This window comes from Tursiops truncatus, chromosome 12, assembly GCF_011762595.2.
Source record: "Tursiops truncatus isolate mTurTru1 chromosome 12, mTurTru1.mat.Y, whole genome shotgun sequence".
In the NCBI taxonomy this organism is placed as follows: Eukaryota; Metazoa; Chordata; class Mammalia; order Artiodactyla; family Delphinidae; genus Tursiops; species Tursiops truncatus.
The window spans coordinates 6295229-6318673 of NC_047045.1; the positions used below are offsets into that span (position 1 = coordinate 6295229).

Genomic DNA, 23445 nt, shown 5'->3' on the forward strand with positions numbered 1-23445 from the left:
TATCCATTCCTCTGCTGATGGACATTTAGGTTGTTTCCATGTCTTGGCTATTGTAAATAGTGCTGCAGTGAACACTGGGGTGCATGTAATTTTTGAATTATTGTTTTCTCCAGGTATATGCATATAAGAATTTTATGGTAACTTTGTTAATGTATTTGCTGATATCACTTACTGGCTGGTCTCAGGGTAGAACCAAAATGCTTCTAACCACTGTTTTCCAGACAACCTGCTCCAGGAAGCCTGGAGATTGCTTTTTATAGAATCAGTGTGAGATTTCAAGGGCAAAACCTGAGGTCAAGACAGCAAACCATGAACCTCCTTTAAATTTGTAAGTCACTAAATTCAGTGAGACTGTCTGGATACTGGCATAAGATGCTCTCCGTCTTTAGAGGAGGCTGCAAGAGAAGGCAGTTTAGCAAAAAGAAAATGTTCATTCAGTAAAGTTACCAAAACCGATTCAACAGTGCTACAAAAGTGACATGAGAATCGATGGAGCATTTCTTCTTAATCTGGGCATTTAACTTCACTAATTTTAGTGGTGTTTGCAAAAAAAAAAAAGGTTTATGGCTAGCAATTACTGTTTTAGCTGGTGATGTCTTTTCATTTGCAAATGTGTTTCTGGGAAAGTTTGAATGTTGGCTTTTTGGAAAATGACTTTATTTGCTGCACAAAGGTCATTCTTAAATGTCAGACATCATTTGGTATTTGTTCATGTTGCATTTTTTTAATGTCTGGAAGAATATTTTTTCCAGACTTGTTTTTGAGGTCAAGCTAGTGTTTTGAGGTAGTGGGAAATTCTGATCCTCTAAAACCATAGGGTATGAGAAAAACAGAGCACTGTCACGCAGAAAAATTAAGTTCTTGTGTGGCTCAGTCGTGACCTTTATGAATGATTAACGGATTGCTTGTCTGGTAAAGGAGTTCAGTTCTTTTTCGGCCATTTACTAAGAAGAATTGAGTACTGTTGTAAAGTTTTATTCTTTTATTAAAATTGGAGTCAGAAAACCTTTAAGTCTGTAGAGGACACCAAAATTAATGTCTTTTCAATCTCAGTAACTGAAAGATTGAATATATAAATTTCTCTGATTTTTTATGTGCCTCTTCCCGAATGAATGTAATGTGGCCTAGTACTCACACTTTTAAATTCTTTATTGAAAATATAAATGCATCTTCTTATTTATGCTCAGTAAAGGAAATTTTGGTAAAGGCAAGTTAAAATGGCATCTATCGTCAATGATGAAAACATTAGGGAAGGAGCAGTAAGATACATTACTCACCATTAAAATATTTCCATTATATTCAACCTCATGTTAATGACACTATAAGATTATACTTTTTTAGGGCATCTTAATATTAATTCACTTTGTGAAACTCTTAATTTAGCATATTTTCCTTCCCATGGAGTATCATGGAAAACCTACAAAGCAATTGGAAGTGAACTGCAGCTGAGATTATTAAAATCTCTGAGCAAACACTAGCCTGATTATATATTCCATCATTATTAACACCATGAAACCACATATTCCAATGTAGGGAAATAAACCATGCAAAGTGCAAGGATAAAAAATTAATTTTAAAGTTGAAAGGGATTCTATTAATTATATAGCCTTATACTTGAAAGCCTGGCTTGGGCATCAATTATATGTGACCTTTTTGAATCCCAAGCCCAAAACATCCTCACTGTATAATGATGGACAAGTAATGTAACCTCTTGAAACGTCGTCATCTCCATGTCTAAAATGGGAATAATAATAGAACCTAACTCATGATGAAGATAGCACTTAAACACAATACCTAACTTTTGGAAAGGATTCGAACAATATGGCAGAATGAGTGATGTGGGTGGACCCCAGCCCTGATAAAAACTCATAGAAATGCTGGATAAAATGTTAGGACAACAAAAATGAGGCACACTGAAAATAAAAGGAGATTTATAGGTGTCCATAAAATACAACAACAATAAAAAGACAAAAGACAAAGTATTAGGGGTAAGCTGGGGGCTTTTAAATATTTTGAATAGTTATAAGCTCTAAATGGTTAAGAATTAGGATTTCATTGTTGCTATGTGGAGAGAAGAATGTCCTCAACCTGTGTAGGTTTGGAGAACTAAAATCAATTCAACTACATAAAGCCTGGGGCCTCACAGAATTACCCTTTCTGTCAAAGGAGGTTTAGAGAAATTTTATTTGATGGCCCCAGGAAACAGTGAGAAAGAAGCTCACCTTCTTTCAAGAGCCTTGGTGGGGAGAAAAAAGGCACACCCCCCAACAAAAGAAACAAATAGTAGCACATGCCATGCAGGTATATGATAGAAATTGATGTTTTTGTGATATAGCAACCTAGAACCAAGAAATTTACTGCTGTGAAAGGATGTTTTTACAGTGAGGATTATAGGAGTTTCATAGGGGAGAAAATGCTGTGCAAGATGAACACTCAATAAAATAAAATATAGGAGAAAACAAAAGCCATGCAGGGGAAGCAACAGATGTAATGCAAGGAGCACACTCCAAAATAGAAAACAAACAAGCAAAATCCTTAAATAAACCATAAAAGAGATATGTTTAAAGTGTTTTTTAAAAAGTATAGAAATAATAAAGAAATAATACAGAACAACATAACAGAAAATAGATTTGGAAAAAATAGAACTACCAAAAATAAAACATATAGTCACTGAAGTTAAAAATTCAGTAGATGGGTTAAATACTAATTTGACACTGTCAAGGGGAATGTTTGTGAATTGGAAGGTAGATCTGAGGAAGTCACCCAGAGTACAGTGAGTAAGATTAAGATCATGATATTATTCAATAATAATCAAGTTCTTCCCCTTTTTCCTCTGTTTTTCCTCTCTCTCTCCATTGTACTTTTTAGTCAGTTACAAGGCACAAGATATGGTGATGGACAAGATAGACAAGACTCCTAGTCTTATGAAGCTCATATTTTAGTGTGTTGATGGATACAGTTATTAAACAAATACATAAAAACAAAAATAACACAGATATTGATAAGTTCTGTAGAGAATTAAATTCAGGTTTTAGAGAATGACTGTATTTGTATTTGGTGGTCAGGGACCACCTCTGGAAGGAGGTGAGATTTTAGCTTTGATAAAAATGACAAGAATGAATCAACCATGCAAAGATCAGAAGAGATTTCCAGTGAAAGAAATCAATGTATGTTTAAGGAGCTAAAAGAAGGCCAGTGCAGCTGGAACACAGTTAGTCATGGGGAGAAGGATGTGAGATGGTTTTTGAAATGTAGGCTGGGCAGATTACACAGGGCTCTTAATAAGACCCAGAGTAAGGAGTTTAGATTTTATTCTAAGAGTTGGGAAGACATGAAAGGAATTTAAGAAGAGGATTTACAGTATCTGTTTTATCTTTTAAAATATCTGCTTTTCTGCTCTGTGGAGACTGGATTGTAAGCAGAAGTGGTGACAGGGGTGGGGGGCAGTTAGGAGGTCATTGCAATGATCCCAGTGCTGGAGGCTAGTGGGGTGTGGACCTGAGTGGTGGTGGTGGAGCTGAAGAGACCTTGACAGATTTGGAACATGCTTTGGATGGAGACACATGACAGTGGAAAATTGATAGACTATGGGGTTGGGGGAACAGGAAGAATCACAGATTCTAGGAATCCGAGATACATCCATGTAGGAATTATTGCTACAATACTCATTAGTCGCACAGCCACTGCTTAAGTACTTCCACTGATTAACAGCTTGTTTTTTTTTGTTTGTTTGTTTTTTTGCGGTACGCATGCCTCTCACTGTTGTGGCCTCTCCCGTTGTGGAGCACAGGCTCCAGACGCACAGGCTCAGCGGCCATGGCTCACGGGCCCAGCCGCTCCTCGGCACGTGGGATCCTCCCAGACTGGGGCACGAACCCATGTCCCCTGCATCAGCAGGCAGACTCTCAACCACTGCGCCACCAGGGAAGCCCAACAGCTTGGTATTTCATATGGCCACCCACTCTGTTTTATGGACCCCAATTTGTTAGAAATTTCTTCCTATGGATTTGACCCTTCCCCTTAATTCTTTCTTAATAAACAACATAGTTAATTTATTTGCAATCCTTCTGCTACTTGAGGTTTCCAGATATCCAAAGAAAATTATCATTTCTTCCTGAGTTTTTTTCCAAGCTAAACATACCCAGTGTTTGATTCTAATAAGAATCTATTTTTGTGGTACTTATAGAGATTATAATTCTAAAATGAGGTTTGATTCTTTAAGTTTTCCCTAGCTTTTCTACTAGATTCTTTTCCCTGAAGCGCTTTTCCATTGGGCACTCAAAATTTACTTCCAAAATAAGCCTGACACTAAACTATAATTTTTGAGACAGTCTTCACTCCATTTCTCACTCTTTTACCATTCTGAGCAGTATTCTTTCTACATATTTATCAATATTCCTCTGTAAAACACTAGTGACCACAACTAAATGCTAAGTAGACCAAAAGTCCTGAATTCCACACTTTAGAAAATGCAACCAAAATTTTTCTTAATGATCTTTTTTTTAAAAAAAAATATTTTATATTGGAGTAGAGTTGATTAACAATGTTGTGTTATTTTCAGCAAAGTGATTCAGTTCTACATATACATGCACCTATTCTTTTTCAAATTATTTTCCCATTTTAGTTGTTACATAATATTAAGCAGAGTTCCCTGTGCTATACAGTAGGTCCTTGTTGGTTATCTGTTTTAAATATAGCAGTGAGTACATGTCAATCCCAAACTCAAAAGTTTCTATTGAGTTTTGGTACAGCTATTTTACAGTGTTGACTCATCAAACTTTAGTCATCAAAAATCCAATATATTCACTTTAAAATAACTTGTTATGCCAGGTAGATCCCAGCCTAGAAGACATACCCTGACATATACGTCTGGCAAAGAGATAATAATATACAGAATACATCGATTTGAAGAGATATTATAATTAAGGAAAACATTAAAACTACAACACAAAGAAGACATTGTTTTTCCTTCAGAAAAGCAAAACTTTAATTACGTCTCCCACTTAAGTCTTGGTGAAACTGTTCACAATAGTCAAAGCTAGTGTCTCCTGTGAAGGTTGGGGTGAGGGAAGAAGAAAAAGCCCTAAACCAAAATAGGGAAGGATTTAGCATATAAGAGATGCCGTCTTTAACCCTCTCTGCCAATCCTTGGCCACTTGGCCACCAGTCCTGTAGAACCCAGTTAGGTGATGACTAGTAAACAACTTAGGACTCCTTGCTAGATTAGGTTAGAGTTTGCATATGGTTCAGAAAGTACAAAATCAGCTGAGGGACAATGTTTAATATATATTACAGTATGAGCTATCCAGAGCCCAGTATAAGAATGTCAAGTTGTAACCCTACAGTTATCATTGATGTGCTCCCAAATTCTCCAGCCTTTGGAAGACTATCTTTACCTTAGTATAATTTTTAAATAAACACTTGGCTTGATCTGCCACATAATTTAGAACTATAAATTCAATATACTCCCAATATCTCTAAGGATTTTTTGAGGGAGGACTTGTGTGTTCCTGCCCATCCACTCTTACATGTATTTTAGCTATATCATCAATCGTTGCTTTGTATTTTGTGTCTGGGCTATTCTCTTTATTCTGTCCCTTGTCAACCTCAATGTGAAATCAATCTTTCTTTTCTTTAATCACCTCTTTGTAAATATTTCTAATACAGGGTATAGGCTTTTAATAAAAGTTGGTTGTAGTGTAGAGGGATTTTATTTCAACCCAGCACAGTATATACATTTATACTTAAGTATCAGTGTTCTTAAAATTGATCCTGATGTTCCTTCCACATGGAATCCAACAGTTTTCTCCTCTGGTCTCAACTTTCCACCATTTTTCTGGACGGTTCTCTCCTTACTCCTGAAGCCTCTCCTTTTAACCTCACGTCCTTCCTCTATTTTCCCCAGGAAGCCTCACCTTGTCTCCCTGGCAACCTCAGTAAATTTCAAATTACTACTCTGTTATTATGCAAAATAATATCTCTCTATCACCTTCAGTTTTCCAGATTTAGTGCCAAGGCCCATCTTTACATAACCAAACTGGTCCATCAGGATGTTTTTGATAAATCTAAGAAAATTTTCTGCATTATTTCTGGTCAACTTTTATTTTGCTCTTTATTCACAAACGATTTATCTTGAGCACCATATGTTTATTAAAACTAAATTTGAAATGCACATCTAGGACCGGCTCTTGTAAAGGCAGGGATTAGCTTGTTTTCGTAGATACTAAGTTTGTGTCACAGTATCTAGGGGCCACTGTAGTGTAGGTGGTCTGGAGATAGTTCAGCCTAGAGAAGTGGAAGACTGATGGTTGCTTGCCCAAGAGCGGTACCTGAGTCTGTAGGAATGGATGGAATTTCTCAGGGAGAGAGTATTGAGATGAATCCCGAGGGGAAAACTTAGCTTTTAGAGGATGAAGAGCCACTAAAGCAATGGAATGGATGGAAGGCCGTCAGGAAGAGGAAGAAAATCAAATCGTCAGCTTTGAAAACCAAGGGAGGTGAACGTTTTAGGAAAAGTTGTGGGACGGGGGAGCGTGGGAGAGTGTCAAATGCTGAAGGAATCAGGATGAACGTGACAGTTTCTAAGAGGCAGCTGACTTCCCAGAGAGCAGTTTCATTCCGGGAAGGAGGCTTGAAGTCAGATAGCCTGACATTATTGGGCGAGGGGAAAGTGAGCAATTAGAGGATATGCTTTTGAAAGACTTATGTAAGTAGGAAAGAGAACTGTTCAGAGAACGACATGGAAAGTAATATGGTTTGCACTTATCCTTTAATAGTCAGAAATCAGGGGTTGACTTTTCTCAGAGGAAGTTCTTAGTGGATACAGAGGGGCTGGGATAGAAGCAGAGAGCAGCTTGCAGTAACTCCGAACCTCCACACCCCGATATGGAAGGAAACCAAGAAAAGAGGAAGTTGGAGAAAAGCCCTCAGTGTGCTCAGCTAAAGGGTTGGTCCTTGTATGGAAAGGGAACAGAGTACCAAGTAAGCTGAGTGAGAAAGACTGATGTCTAGACATACATTGGTAAAATTTCCAAGGATAAAAGGAAAAATCCCAAAAAAGCCTTCCAGAAAGAATAGCAAATTCTCTTACCAGAAGATATCTCACAGGCAACACTGGATACCGGCATTCAGGGTCCAAGTTATCATCAAAGTTCAGTATGAAAAACAAACTTCTCGACCTTGGGAGTTCCCTGGTGGTCCAGCGGTTAGGACTCAGTACTTTCACTGCTGGGGGCCCAGGTTCAGTCCCTGGTCCAGGAACTAAGATAAAACTTCTTGACCTTAAATTTCTAGGTCTAGCCAAACTAGCATTCAAGTGTAAAGGCAAGATGAGTCAATTTTAGACTCTTCTCTGTTAAAGGATGTACTTGATCAAAATTAAACAAATCTAAGAAAGATCAACAAAGAAATTAATACTGATAGACTAATAGCTGATACTAATAGTTAAGTCTAATTATTTCAGCACAATATACAATCATTTGGAAATAAATGATATGTGAGTATCAAGACAGTGAGACATGGATAGCACACTCAAATTCTTGTCTTGGTTTGGGAAAGAGTACAGATACTGATTCACTATAGATAGTGATAGATTTAAAAATTTACTTAAGTGTATGTGATAAAATTAGTGTACAGCACTTGGAATAATTGAAGAAGGATAACTAGAGGAAAAAATGTAACTGAAAATTCCTACTGATCCAAAAAAATTTAAATAGGGGAAAAATGAAGAAACAGCAAGAAAATATGCTAAAGAGAAATCCTAATATAAGATGGAAGAAATAAGTCCAACCTTATAATAAATATAGTGAATGTCAATGGATTTAATTTCCTACTAAAAGGAAGAGGATCAGATGGGATTTTTAAAATACAACTATACATGTTTTATATAAGATATATGCTTAAAGCAAAATGACACTGAAGAGTAGAAGGCATATGGAAAAAAATGTAGCAAAGGCGTTAACAAAGCAGCAATAATAGTATTAATATCAAGCAAAATTGGACAAGAGAAAGCACTAATTAGGATGAAGAGGGGTGTTGTATTTTGACAGAAAATAGATCAAAAAAATCTAACATTTTCCCTACCTTCACTATTTGTTGTGAAGTATATTTGGGATGGGAGATGACATCACACTGCAAAACCACTTCTAGGAGTCTTTCCTCTGGAGGCAAACCTCTGAAGGCAACATAGATGTAAATATCTGGCCACAGGAAAATAGAGAGGCATGGTATAATGAAAGCATATTTATGTCTTCTTGGGTAGTTTACAAAAATAAAAAGATATAAAGGATATAATATGACAATAGTGAATGGAATGAGAAAGAACAAACATTTCTTAAGGGGTATAAAGAGACTAGATCAGTGTATAGCAAAATCCATTAAAATTGAAAGGAAAGAAAACTCTGAAGATAATAGAAGAGAAACCAATGAGACCACAGCATTGTTTTGGATATGGTGACCCGGCTTTTGAGTCAACCATTTTCATCTAAGTGGTCCTCTTAACCGATTTCTGTTGAATGATATGAATGAGACATGCAGTTAAATCAGTTTTATCTGAAGCAGTTTGTGAATGAAAGAGTGAAATTAAAAGTTATTAATCTGATACATATATATTTGACTGCTTATAATGAAACTTTCCAAGGGCTGGCTAGTAAATTTAATATTTGTGAAAGATTTTGTAAGCCTTGCCTATCAGACTAGGAATAACTATAAAATTTTCTCTCACAAAAACAAATTTTTGTCTACTCTGTTCATGGCTATATCACCAGTACCTAGAATCCTGTCTGGAATATAGTAATTGCTCATTTAATGTTTGTTGAACGAATGGACTCTATTCATGCTCAATGCCTTTGAAAGCATATTGTCTTCTAAAAAATTCCCTCTCCAGCGTGGATGCTGGCTAAGGTGTTTAAATAAGTACTGTGCAATCTTGAGACCTCCCATGCAAAGTAAACCTTGCTTTGGTGCTTAGACATGCATCCAGGGAACTGTTCCACACTGAGTGACTTAAGAAAAGCTTTAGAAGCAACTACAACTCTGTGTTTTACTTAGACTCGGGTGCCTGTGTGTCTCTGCACACCCCAGTCAACCTTGGTCAGAGCCTCTAGGCCTCCAGGTCTGCTGAGAGACGGCCTGTATGTTATGTTCATGTGCCAACTTCTGACCTGAGAAAGTAATGCAATTTTAGAGCTTCAGAAGACCTCAGAGACCCTGTTCCCAGAATCCCCTTTTGCAACAGGAGGAAAAAGGTTTGGAGAACTTCAGGTGTGATGCTCAAAACAGGAGCTGCATCTGCTGGTCTTCACTTTATTTGTCCACCCTGACAATTCAGCTGCACCTCACATCTTAGTTTAATGGTCTTCCTTGTCTCTAGGTATTTGAAACACTGCTTTGAAATGGCTAATCATTTTTAGTTCTCTCTATAGAATGCCCCTTGGGCTTCAATACAGATAATGATAAATGATGGAAACAAGTTTGAATATATGTTAATTGATTATAAGGATAATTTATAGACTAGAAAAATACTGAAACTATTATCCACATGTATTCATGTGTCCCTGAAAAATAAGCTAGAGTATTGAGAGGATAGTTAAGATAGTATTATAGTTATTTTTAGAAATTGCTGTAAGCACTATATGTATGTCTTAGTGGAATCATTTTCATTAAAAACTCAGTTTTGATATTTCTTTCAGTAAACATGTATACAATGATACTGCTGTAAACTAAAACATTATGTGATAAGACACAAAAACATAGCAATAAATGGTAAAACATGAGTAGAACTATTTATTTTGATATTTATAGATTCTCTAAAAAAGAAATTCTGTGGGAACAAAATAGATGAGTTAAAAAGCATAAATGACAAAGGAACTTCTTTCTTACCTCCAGGTACAAGCTTGAGATCATGTGAGTCACATGAAGGTGGTTTAAGTGCAGTAAATATGTTTCAGAACTATCCAGATACCAGTGCCTTATGAAAAAGCATGAAAAATCCATTCATGGTTTACCCACTGTGTATTTATGTTGAGATGTTTGGGTGAAGCAACAATTCACCTAATCTTTTAACTTTCAGTTGGAGTGTAGAATGTACTAATTATTCTCATGGGGTATCTTGTTAAATTATTTCTTTCAGTAAATATGCGTTCAGTGATATTGCTTTAAGTTAAATTATTCTGTGCTGTACTGTTATAGGAAATGAGATTGAACTTCAGCAAGTGGAAAAGTCCCATATGGATATAAGCCTTAATTAAAAAATCATAGAGGAGTCATTTTTCTTAAACATTCTAAATGAATGCATAATATAATACATATAATACAATACGCATAATGTAATATATATACAAAGGTAACATCTCTCAAAAATACCATACTAAAAGTGTCACATTTTTTAAGTGTAAACTTTCTTATAAAACACTTCCCTGTAAACTTTTGGGACACTGACAATTGCTCTAGTTGCCAACAATTTGGACCCAATCGTCCAAAGACGTACTCAACCTGCAGTAAGCTGGGACTTCTGATTCTTATCTAATGGGGGTACCCCATCCATTTGCTCCCCCAGGCTTAGGAGCTGCTGGTGACCCATCGATCAAACCCGACGCCCTACCCAATCACAAATAGTTGTATATGGACAATTGCAGTAGCTCTTCATAGTTTATGTTGCCTCTAACTTTGCTCCCCTAGACTCTGCTATCCATTCTTCAATTACAGTAATCTATCTATCTAAAATTCAAATCAAACCATGATTTCTCACTCATTGCCTCTTAAACCCCTACAAAAGTTTCACATTTAATCGGGTAGAGATACTTTCCAGGGTTCTTAATAAGGCCTCAAAGAAGCTTTCTGTGGGCCTGATTCCCTCTGCATGTCAGAGAGCTTGGAAGGAAAGCAAGCCAGCCCTGGTCTTGTTAGGAAAATGTAGAAATGCTTCATCCAGGGACAACCCAGTTTACTTTCTTGTAATTCACATCCCTAAGATCTTATTGGGCCACTTTAGCAATAAGATTATTCACGTCTTATAGTGTGAGGGTTTTAGTCCCCTACAAAAGGTGCTGGAACTCGCAACACAGCATCTTATTTTGCCACTGATGTACTAAAATGCTAAATTAAATTCTGATACAGGTCAACAAGGAAAGATGAATCCTACTAGTTTGCTATTGGAAGTAGAATTGCTTTATTATTTATGTGCTTCTACATTTATTTTGCTCATCACCAACAAATAAAGTATCTTTCAAGCAAACCATTACTGATAGTTTATACAAATCCAAAAGTTATCTCAAAAAGAGATGAGATCATAAAATGCAATTGGATAATATATAAGAAATATTAACAAATAATTCCTACATGATTTCACACGTTGATGATTTCTTACATGGAACCGTGCATCCAGTTTACTAACATTTCCCAGAAGTAAGACTGAGTAAGTGTAAAAATGATGATTTAAGGGTTTACACCCCAAATGTCCTGGAATCATTCTAGATAAGATGTTTTATAATATAATTTTTGAATACATGTTTGAAAAGTTCTAAAAGGAATCTATCATTATATGTAATTATTTCAAAGCTTCTATTTGGAAATAAAATGAATTAGAATATATCATCATTGACTAAGAGTATATACACTAAATATATTTGACAATCTCTTCTATAAAATAGTTTGGGTTTCATAATTTCACAACTTAATTGAAAACATCTGATCATTTAAACTTTTTCTATAAACATGCTATCAGTATATCGTTTCATTACACTATGTTTTGTCCAATTTAGAAGTGCCACAAAATCACCCATTTACTTAACAGAGTCATGGCCGACTACCTAATAAAATCATTTCTGTGGGAGTATTTTGAAAAGCAAGATTCTGTTTTATTATTGTAATAAATAGCATCTTCATGCCTATAACCACGTACCTAATTACGGCAATAGAACCAAGAAATAATTTGAAGGAAAGAATATCAGTTAACCTTTCAACTTTTAATGATGGGTTTCTCAGATTTCTAATATTTCTTAACATGTATTAATTTATTTTAAATATTTCTTAATATTAATTTTTGATTTTCTCAAAATTTATTTAAATATTTCCTGATATTTATTATATAATTGTCATTAATTTGAATTAATTCTTTGGAAATTGTCTTTCATCCACTTATTCTATTCCTGTTTGGTTCTTTGGGAAAATGAAATTAATGTATAATTAACAGTAAAATGTATTTCTTAAACAGCGTTCTTCAGAATTCCAGCTAATGATGTCTAATTTTAAAATTCCTTGTTTCCAATAGTTCATGCCAGTTCTAGAAATATCTTTGATGATGTAGATAATAGTCTTTTTCCCAATCAGCTCTATGTTTTCATAAAACACCTGACTATATAGGCACTCAACAAAGAGTTGTTGAGGGAGAGAAAACAATTTTGACGTCTAATCATATTCCAAAAAAATTTTTTTAAATAATCTCAGAAAACAGAAGACTATCAAAATGACTGATGATCTGCTCTCTTCTTCACTACCTAAATATCTCCAGACCATCTTATGCACACAAAAAATCTGCATGCAACATAATTGTGCCAACTCTGTTTCCAATAAGTGTAAAAATAAATGAACGAATTTAATAACATACAAGTGCAGCTTAATGTTTTGATTAAGGTAAATAATTTTATGTATTTGAAAGGAACAGGCCATGTTTAGTGGGTTTTCTTGGGTGTGAGAATATCAGAGACCATACTTTACTTATGTTTGTAATTTTAATACCTAAAACAGTAAGTAATTGATAAATGTTTATTGACAAAAATTAAGCATTGTTTTAGGGCATTAAGCTTTGTTTTGGGACAGTGAGATTTAAGTTCTAAATAAAGTAATATTTCAATTATTTAAATAATAATCTGAATATATTTATCGACACAATAGCAACAATAGTTAACTCTGTTGACAAAAGAAATGTTGACCATCATAATCATACATAATTAACTTTTAAGTACTTCTCTAAGAATTTTATCTTTTCCCCATTGAACTGTTCACCAAACAAGTTAAAGAAATGGTTCTAGGCATCTAGAAATTTGCCTTTTGGAGAAGCAATTCTTAGCATGAAAGTTATTTATAGAATAAATATTGAGCCCCAGTTATATGCAAAGCAGGAGGTGCTTTTAAAACTTGTAAGACATACTTCCTTTCCATATAAGTTCATAATCCAGTTGGGGGAATAAGACAGTCTAATAAGTAAAAGTCCATTATTGATACAAAGCAGAACAGAAGTTAGGGCAGACAGAGGCTGATTCTGATTAGTTGGTTAGTTCATGGAGGTGGTGCCATTTGAGGAGGATTTGGAGAGGGCTTTATTGCAGGCATGGCTGGAGGAACAGATGTTTCAGGTGAAGGAAAATAAGAGAAAGGCTGCGTTGGCTTGACCATTTCCATGACAAAAAGTAGTGCAATTTGGCTGTAGATTAAAAGTAGGGCATATCTCTGGGAGTTTCTTGAGAAGCAACAGTAGGCTAGAATAGTTTCTGTAGAAATGCGAAGGAAAGCTAGCTAACAATGTGAAGTTAATATTTATATTGCAAGATAGTTTGCAGTAATAACTGTTATTGACTAATTTGCTGCTCTACTTGTCCATACATTGAAGGATAAACATGGTAAAATAACAAGTGGATATGTGTGTGTTTTAACTTTTTGATGACTTCACATTATTATAACCCTTGATTTCCAGACAAAAACTTCATGACTGATAATTGATTATGAAGAGTCAGTTTTCAAGTGTATTTGTTTCTTAACGATCTACTTATAATATTCCTGGATGGGAGAAGAAAAGACATAAAACTATACCTAAAGCAACAGATTTTCAAAACCTTTTTTCATGTGACTTTGATTGTACCGTACTTCCAGAGACTACTGCTTTTTATCAAGAAGCACAGTGAAAGAGTGTGTATGAGAAAATGTGCCTAAACATGGAAAGCCATATGAGTTTTATATATGAACGCAGTTATTTATCCACCACTTCATCGATACCATCAACATAAAGATATAGGAAATAACCCTGTATTTTCATAAGCCATGTACCATATGTACATATACAATATTATGCTGTACATGACTTCATTTGATTTCATAACTTGCTTTTCATTGCTTTTACCAAAGCAGATCATCTTTTTATTTGGCTATGCTGTTTTTCTCGTGTAACTAATGTAGTATATGATCTTTGCCACCTCAGAATCATTTGAATATAAGTCAACAACCATGAAGAACTGATATTATTCAGAAAGCATAACACACTAAAGGTTTACCTCAACTCATATTCACTAAATAAGAGAATAATAGCAAAAATGATAGCTTTTTCTCCCTAAGTTTAGATGATCCAATTGGCCTTTATATTCATGAGAAATGAAGAAAATTGAATATGATATCATCTTGAAAGAGAGCACAAATATTTTGAAAGTATTCCATTGTGAGAAATGGATGGAGCCATAGCATTTGTTGTTAAATTTTACCATTGATAACAACCCTTAAACAAAGAAGATTTTTTTCAGACACTTGGCACATAAACATTGGCAGAAGAAACTCACTTAATTAGATAAGAGTTTATGTGTTTCACTTACAAATTAGGATTGTTTAAGGTCTGAAACAATCCGTCTAGCACATTAAAAAAATACCACCATAGTGTTGCTTTTCCATCTGAGAAAAAGAAGTAAATTGTTAGCATGTCTTCTATCTTATAGGGAATTTAGTTATATCAAGACCTCATATTATTGAATAGTTTTAATTTTTAAGTAATTTTTAATATAAATTATATTGGTAACAATAATCAGAAAATTTATTTTAAACTTTCGATTATGTAAAACTTATGTAATCAAGTCCACATATGATTGAAGAATTTCTTAAATGCTATGACCCATGATAAGGCATTAGCACTAATGCTCATATAACATTGATTATTAATAAGTAGAAGTGACTAGAGTGAAGAATATGGAAATTTAATTTGTAATATAAAATTTGTAATTTGTATTTGAGAAGCTTCAATTACATTCCAGCTAATAATGTGAAATAGTTCACTGAAATACTAATGCCTATTTTAAAAAAAATAGTACTTTACTCGTGTTTAAATTTCAGAAATCATTAAAAATTGAATATGACACTTTTAAAATGATCTCAGAGCCAACCTATATCCTCAGACCCCTAAATTTCAGGATCATAATCCCTGTAAACAATTTTTCCTTAGAAAACAAATTGCAGGCTATTATCATGCTGCCACCGAGTTGAAGAATTGCCTTCTACTAGAACAGGTAATAAAGTTACCTTGTAGTTAGGAAGTTGTAGGCATTGGATACTTTCTTTGGTGTCCTTTGCCCTCCGGGTGCCCAAACTACCTTAGTGTAAGCATCAGAGCCCCCATATTACTTATGTGAACATGTGCTCTGACTCAGATGCCCTAAATGATAGACACACACATACACAATTTAAATGATAAATTCAAGAGGACAGAAGGTAAAGCATACTGTTAATAAAAATTACTATTAAATTTCTTTCGCTATTTTCAGATCCAGAGAAATTTCAATTATATATAATATTTCAAAATATTGGATAGTGCAGGAATCTAGATATAAATTTTCTACGTGGTCACTTTCCCAAATCATTAAATGATAGGTGATTAGATACTTCTCATTAGCAGAATGAAGCATGGTTTAGGCAGCACGTAACGTACACATAAAGGAATGGAATGAAAGGATGTTGGCAGTAATGGAAAACAGTGATGGATTTTATGAGATTAAAGCAACTGACATTTTATGAAAATTTCCATTTCCTGCCTTGGATTTTATCTAAACTGATAAAAACAAACACACATTTAGATTTCTCAGATTTCTCATGAGATGTTCTCTTGGGTAGAATATCTTGAAAGAATTTCTGACAAATCAATCTGTCAGGAGCCATACTTTAATATATATGAGGAAATCTGCCAGGCTGGACAAAAACATGTGCTAGTCTTTTCTCCTTGCATAAAAGATCAGAGTTGTGTATAAAAAATACACTGCTTAATCGTACAAGGTACATTGTAATCTTTTAGCAGAAGATGATTTAAAGATGGATGGGAAAAGCCACAACAATAAGCTGGTGAAATTATCCATTCCCAAATGTTGACATTATTAGTTCTAGCAATCTATTTGCACTATCATTAGAACATATTTTACCCAGTCATGTGTGTCATGTATGAAAGACCTGGTGTTAAAGACCCAAAACTTTTCTTGGAACATTGAGCACCACTGACCCCTGCCCCTCAGCAATGCTCTTCCCCCATCTACAGTCCTGTGAGCCAGAACTAACCACTCCATTCATCAGGCTTTGGTTTTATTCGATTATTTTACAGTAACAGTGAAATAAGCATGGAATGCTTACAGATTTCTAAGCATATAGATTAAATAAATGTATGCTATGTGGAATCTATTCTTTTGTTCAGCTTATTTTTTCTCTCCCCCATCTGTCTCTGAGTTAGGCCCAGATTATTTTCCTTTCCTAGGAGGTATATGTTGAAAGGATTAAATAACAGAAACCTGGAGTCATTCTCTCTCTTAAACATAACTTTTAAAGGAGAAAACACTCTCTTCCAAGTGGTTAGAAAAGGGATGAAGAATTATGTGGGCACAAGGCGGGAGAGAATGAGAGTTATCTAAGCCACCATTTTCTATAAGCTTTGGAGGACACTAAGGGCAACCTCGTCTTTGGGAAAATAGTCCATCAAGTGAATGTTTGCCTTAGGTAAATTAGGTTACATGGTCACTCACTCCTCAAGGATGTGCTGAAAAAACTTGTCGGGGGTGATGATTCTTCAGCAAAGCAACAGCTGGTTTGCATCAGGATTCTATCTCTGAAAAACAAAAGTTAGCCCTGTGGTTGTATTTTTTCTCATGTATTGCTGCAAAACACGATCAGAAAAGAGTACACTATTTCTGTTACTTCAGCTGACTTAAAACCTGATGTGTCATTTCTCTGACTGTTAGCATTGTTTCTTGAAACCTTGTTCTTGTTTATAGATTTTTTTGATTTGAGTTTAGAAATGTTCCAAGCAGATCAGCCGAAAAATTTTAGAATCGTGGATTTAATCAGTAACTTCTAGGTCTGTGTAGGAACATATTGCATGAGATAGTGATGTAATTTGTGAGAAATGTCTACACACAAGCTTTCATATACCTTTATTCTGTCTTTAGAATTTGGAATGATGGGAGATCATACAATTAAAAGTCAGCGACCTCGATCTGTTCATGAAAAAAGGGTCCCTCAGGAACAAGCTGATGCTGCTAAATTTATGGCACAAACTGGTAATACGTTAGTTACATTTTTCTATTTATTGTTGTTAATTTAATGAAACCACTGCATGTTTTCATAATCTTTTGCTGCACATTTGTCAGTTTTTGGAGCTAATATTTTTTGAACCATTTTTTTTTTGTCACCAGTTAAAGTCCATAAATGAAGTAGCTGTGAACTGAAAAGTGCACAAAAAATGTGTAAGATTTATTTTGATTTCATTGTGGGACATTTAGGATTTACATATTATTATTTACTTATGTTAATTAACTACTTAAAATGTATCATTAAACTTTTAAAGAAACTCAGCAAAGTTATTTCATCAATAATTGATTATTTTAGGACTTTTTTAGAATTAATATATTAAGCAGGACTTTAGTTGATGAAATTTAATATTTAATATGTTGAAAATTTTTTCAGTTGTCATGTATCATATAAATATTAATTGATTGTTAAAGTGTATAGCAATTAGTCAGAAACTTTTTTTAGAATTTAATATCTTTAATTTGAAAAGAGTTTTGTTATATAAGCTAAATAATAAACAGTTGACAGTCTTTATTAGTAAGGTATAATACACTCCAAATAATTAGCTATCAACAAAAATGATTTTTTGGTTTATAGTATTTTTAATCCTAAATAAGTTAGATTACTTTAAAATACATCCCTCCAAATATATATATATATATATATATAAACAAATAAATGCATTCCTCTTTTGTCTCATCATAATATATGGGCTATAATTTCCCCTCTTTGAATGTAGAACATTCTTAAATGAAAACATGATTAATCTGTGTTATAAACATTTTCATCTGTCAGTTTTATTGCAGGAAACTGCAAACTAACAGTTTCATCTATGTCTTCATAAAGTCTTATACATTCCAATCTAGATGATGTGTTTTACTATTAATACAGAAGTTTCAAGCACATGACCAGCTTTTTGACATGACATTCAGACTGATTTTGATGAAATTCCCTTGAAGAATGAATATTTCCTTTAGTTCATGTGATCTTAGGATAATACTTATTCAGAACACTAGATTTGAATCTATAACTCAAAAATGCAAATATTCTTAATGAATTGTGCTCTTGGTAATGGGTGAATAGTAGACTTGAATACATTAGTGGCAAGTAGGTCAAAGAACTCTCAGAAAAGGAAGAACATTTAGAATAACTTCTACATTAAGGACACTTTTTTATCTTTTTAAAAATATATGTTGCAGCCAAATCCAGAAATGAAGAAAACTTGCTTATCTAGATTGCTTTTCATGCACCTTCTTATTTAAGAAAAGGTGATTTATATTTTTACTATTTGATTGAACAAGTCCAAAAGTGCATGACCAGGTTCAGGCAAATTTTCAAATTTCTAAATGTATTTTTCTCCCTTACAAGGATCAAAAAGTCTCAACTACTGACCAGAAATTAGGGGGTGACTGACTCTAAGTAAAGACACAGGGCATGGGCTGACTACTCAGACTCCTTCTTGTGCTGTTTCATGGGGCATTTCTGTAAGATTAGAGGTGTCCTGACATTTTGCAAAAGAAGTGGCAGACATTGGTTTACTGAAATTCCTTAAAATTGGGGTCACTTAATAATGAAATGGTGAACCATAGTTTAAATTTCCAATAATGTAGCAAAATTAGTTTATGCATGAATATTATGCAATTTGGCTAGGAGTTTTTATATAAGTTTAGTTTTTGGATTTGCCTGTGACACATACCAAGAAAATTCAGAGTTTTCAGCCAGAAACCTTTTTGCAAATTCAAATCACAAGGAACATTCTATTTTCTTAGTGAGGAATTACTAGTTTCCATTTTAATCTACTCACTATTTTCCAGGCATTGTTTTGTATCTAATATATAGGGACAAATGATTTGGTAAAATAAATGAAATGCTTATTAGACAGATCCATGAGGAGCTTTAAAACTATTTCCCCATGTTGTTAACAATAAGTCAGAAAAGTCAATGAACTTCAGAATTAAAGTTCTGAAAATATTGATTGGATGCTTTAACTAATGAATAACATATAGTTATTATTTCATTTTAAACCAAATATCGTATAGGTAAATATAAATACAGGTATAAGACATTTTAAATTTACATTTCTATGATACTGATTAAAGACTGGAAAACTGCATTATTTAACATAGTTTTTAAAATACATAATTTGACACGAGGCAATTATAAAGCTAAAAAGAGCAGGTTTTTTATTTTTTGCCCTTAAATATTTTCTGAGATTATACTTTCTTCAAATGTTAAGGTAGTCTGAATAAATACAGCTCAGTATAACACAATAAAATTCTACAAAAGTTGTTTTATTTATACTTTTCTATTTGTCTTTCAAACCAAGAAATTGGTGTTGCATGTAAATAATGATGAGTAATTGCTAGCATTAATTTGAGAACAAAGAATAATGCAATAGGGGTAAAACTGAATAATAAGACACAATATATTTTTATGTTAGTCATGAGGAAAAACAAAGCAAAAGCTATCAAACCGTATAACTTAAGAATTACTTCTCAAAATGAGTAACCTGGCCTCTTCAATCATTATGATCAGTCAACCCAGTATTTAAAAACAAACTTTCTATAAAGTAATAATGTGACTGGCAATGTTTTTAGAAGAGTAATATTTAGTAAAGTCACATTACTTTATCAAAATAACTTGACCATTTTGGTCAGCTTAGTAACTGAGATCGGCTAGTTTGGACATAATTGTACAATGCTCAAATAGTCTAGGACACAGCTCTATTTATAGTCGATGGAAGTGAAATGCCATGATAAGATATAGATATTTAATATAGACATCTAAATTAAATACCAACAAGATGGCTTAGGACATCTTAATTATACATACTGATGATTTTTAACATCATAGTTATCAAATGATCCTATAAACATGTTTAGGAAAGTAGTCTTTTATTCCAGTGGGGAAAATAGTATGTCACATGTTATCAAAAACAGAAAAATAAAATTGTGTGTTTCTAATTTCATGATTTTAACATACTAGCAACATTTTTTATTAGTATTTTGTTTATAGTTTAAAATGCACTCCCATACCTTACCTCATTTAATCCTCACAAATAGGTTTTGAGGTATATGTATTACTCATTTTATTGAGAGGTTCAGAGAAATAAAGTGACTTTCTCAAGGTCACAGAGCTAATATGCAGTAGCTTTCCATCAACGACAGAGCTTCTGACTTTAATAGCAGTGCTTTTTCATTTCCCTTTCATGTTTCGCGTCAGAATAAAGAGCCTTAATAGTACCTTAGATACTGAATCCTTCTACATAATGTAGAATACCTAATGTGTAATATGCCTTAAGTTACAAGTTAAGGAACCAAATTAGTTTGTGCTATCTCCAAAGACATATATATTAAAAATAGTATACTTTACTGTCTTAATGTCAGTGAATTTTTTACAGAATATCTTTGCTATAAAGTATTTCTCACAAAGTCCCAATGTGCTTGACTAGAACAGCCTTCATGCCTTTTGGGATGACGCTGTGGCAGCATGGAAATCATAACTATTTCATGGAAATGTCACTTGAAATTATAGATTGAGATATAATGGGGTCATTTTCGTAGGTGGGCCAGTATTTCAATGGCAAGATTTGATTCAGAATTTGAAAGCCCATATATATCTTATTCATTTATTTGTTTCGGTTTTGATCAACAGAATGAACCACCAGTTGGAAGGGGAGTGAATAATGCCAATTCTGAACACTAATTATCAATCTCTCATGACCCAGTCATTATTATCTAGCTTGTTCAACATCATTGTAGCTTCATACATTCAGAAGCAACCCAAAATTTTACAGAAATGCACATAAAAATCGTTCTTGATCTTGATTCATTGCTCAGTTTAGTTAAACCTTCTTTTCCTGCCATCATAACAATGCAGTGCTCTTGTGGAAAAATAGAACTAATTGTATTCATAACCTTTATCATTTTACTTATTATAGAATTCACAATGTTCAAGGTTTTCTGGCTTTTAATTAATCACATTGAACCATAATATTTCTACTTCACTTAATCTCATCATAAAGACAGGTTGAAATATCACAAGAAAAAAATTTGCATTAGATTTTCCCCAACTTTAAACTTTTTTCACTGCTAAATATATATGTGCACGTATACATATATGGGTAGATATTTTTTAACCATTGTCATATTATAGGGTTTCTAAAATAATTATTTTTAACCTTGATAGAGTATTCTTTCATGTAAAAGAACAAACTATGAGGCATAGCTTTAAATATTATTCAAATGGTCATTGAATAACATTTTTATAGATTAGTTATATATAAATTGGTAAAGGCAAAAAATACTGAAATAATCAAGGGTGACGTATAGAGCATGACCAGGACAAACACTGATCACAACACTGAAAAGATGTCCTATTTAATAGAATATGTCATCCCAGTTACCACTGTGCCCTTATGATATATATCCAGTTATAAATGCATTATATTATTTACACCTCTGGGTGCATACTGTAGACCAGTATAAGAGCAAATGCTTCCAAACAGTGCTACTCAAAGTGTGCTTGTCTGTGACCTGGTTGTCATGGGCCCTCGAGGAGATAAGAAGCTTACACCAGAATGTAACTTGAACTACTTTATCAAACACATGTTTTATTTCATCTGACTCTGTTTTTTGGAAAAAGAACTTCTCAGTGATCAGCAAGTTGACTTACACTCTGGTCCAAACTTCATCTGTCCTAGAGTCCCAGCCCGTGGACCAGATGCCTTGAGTTGCACTGCAAGTCATTTCTAAGTCATGTATTAACCTTTCCAAAAAAGGTGGAAAATGGATCATCATACTCTATCAGTTGAATTCTCTGCTAAAGGCAAATCAAATTCTAAGCAGAATCTGTAAAATATAAATTGCTCCTTGATTTATATAATCAGTGATACAGAGTTTTCAGAAACACTTCACCAAGTGAAGAAAAAGTGTCTTTTTCACCAAAGTCTAAATTTAATTTAACTAGTTCCTGCCAGCAGGTAAATGGCCCAATTTTGTATTTGTAGGAAAGCAACTGCAAGTTTTCAAATTAGAGTTAAAAATCTATCCTGAACACCATTCCATAATAGAATTAGAAGCCTGTTGATATGGTCTTAGAAATTCTTGACTTTAAGTCTCCTTGGGACATGACTTTGGATCATAATAGAACTTAGACGTAGTCTCAGGGTGATGCCTACTCCAAGAAAGTTAATGAATTCAGACATTCAGTGACTTTTAAAGCCCTATTTTTTTTAGTAAATTTTAGTTCCAGATTAAATTAAGAGAAATCATAGAGGAATTTTCCTTCATTTCAAGTAAAACTTACTTCTCTACTGTAGATCATCATGGGGAAAATTGTGAGTAGAATGTTTTTGAACAAATTATCACAAAATAAATAACTGTCATAGGATGAAAAAGTAGGAATTGCACAAGGAATAAATTATAAACAAGTGTGAGTATTCAACACAATAAAAATTAGGTATGCCCAAACTCCCAGAGCCCTACCTCATCAGCATTAGAAAGGAGATTATGGAACAAACGACTGGGGAAGGATACATCAATATATTCCTACTCACCAAAGCCAGAGTAAGTTTAGCAATACATTTTGTTTCCTCTTCCATCAAAGGACAAAGCTTTAGATTGGCTTGAAGGGAATCGCTCCAACAATCATTCTTGAAAAACGCTGACTTGTCCCTTCATAGCCTCCATGGCCCAGTGGATTTGTGAAGTGGAGTCTTGCTAACAAGGTTATAGCTAGCTTGGATCTTGCATCAGCGTAATAGTATCTCTCTTTAAGTTTCTTTTTCTCTGAAAGGTTTTTGTGTATCTTTGATGTACTGTCATGTTTTTACATTGAAATTATTCTTGTGTGTCGTAGCGTCAGTTTGGTATAATGCTTACTAGATGAATATTCAATACAGTATTTCATGTTTATTTGTTATCTTGCACACAGGTGAATCTGGCGTGGAAGAGTGGTCCCAGTGGAGCACATGCTCAGTTACTTGTGGTCAGGGGTCGCAGGTGCGAACCAGAACTTGTGTATCACCTTACGGGACACACTGCAGCGGCCCATTAAGAGAATCAAGGGTTTGCAATAACACTGCCCTCTGTCCAGGTAGTGTTAGCAGCAACTACAACTGTGGATGTTATTGAATTGTGTCATGCT

At 34.0% G+C, this 23445-nt stretch overlaps 1 protein-coding gene across 1 annotated transcript in view; it reads left to right on the forward strand.

Moving 5' to 3' along the window:
- The window catches only part of ADGRB3 (adhesion G protein-coupled receptor B3), a 797924-nt gene that overhangs the window by 286510 nt on the left and 487969 nt on the right, over positions 1-23445 (forward strand). The window contains exons 2-3 of the mRNA XM_019929178.3: positions 17178-17288; positions 23233-23394. Coding sequence (XP_019784737.1) covers positions 17178-17288; positions 23233-23394 — 273 coding nt within the window. The remainder of the gene's footprint in view (positions 1-17177; positions 17289-23232; positions 23395-23445) is intronic.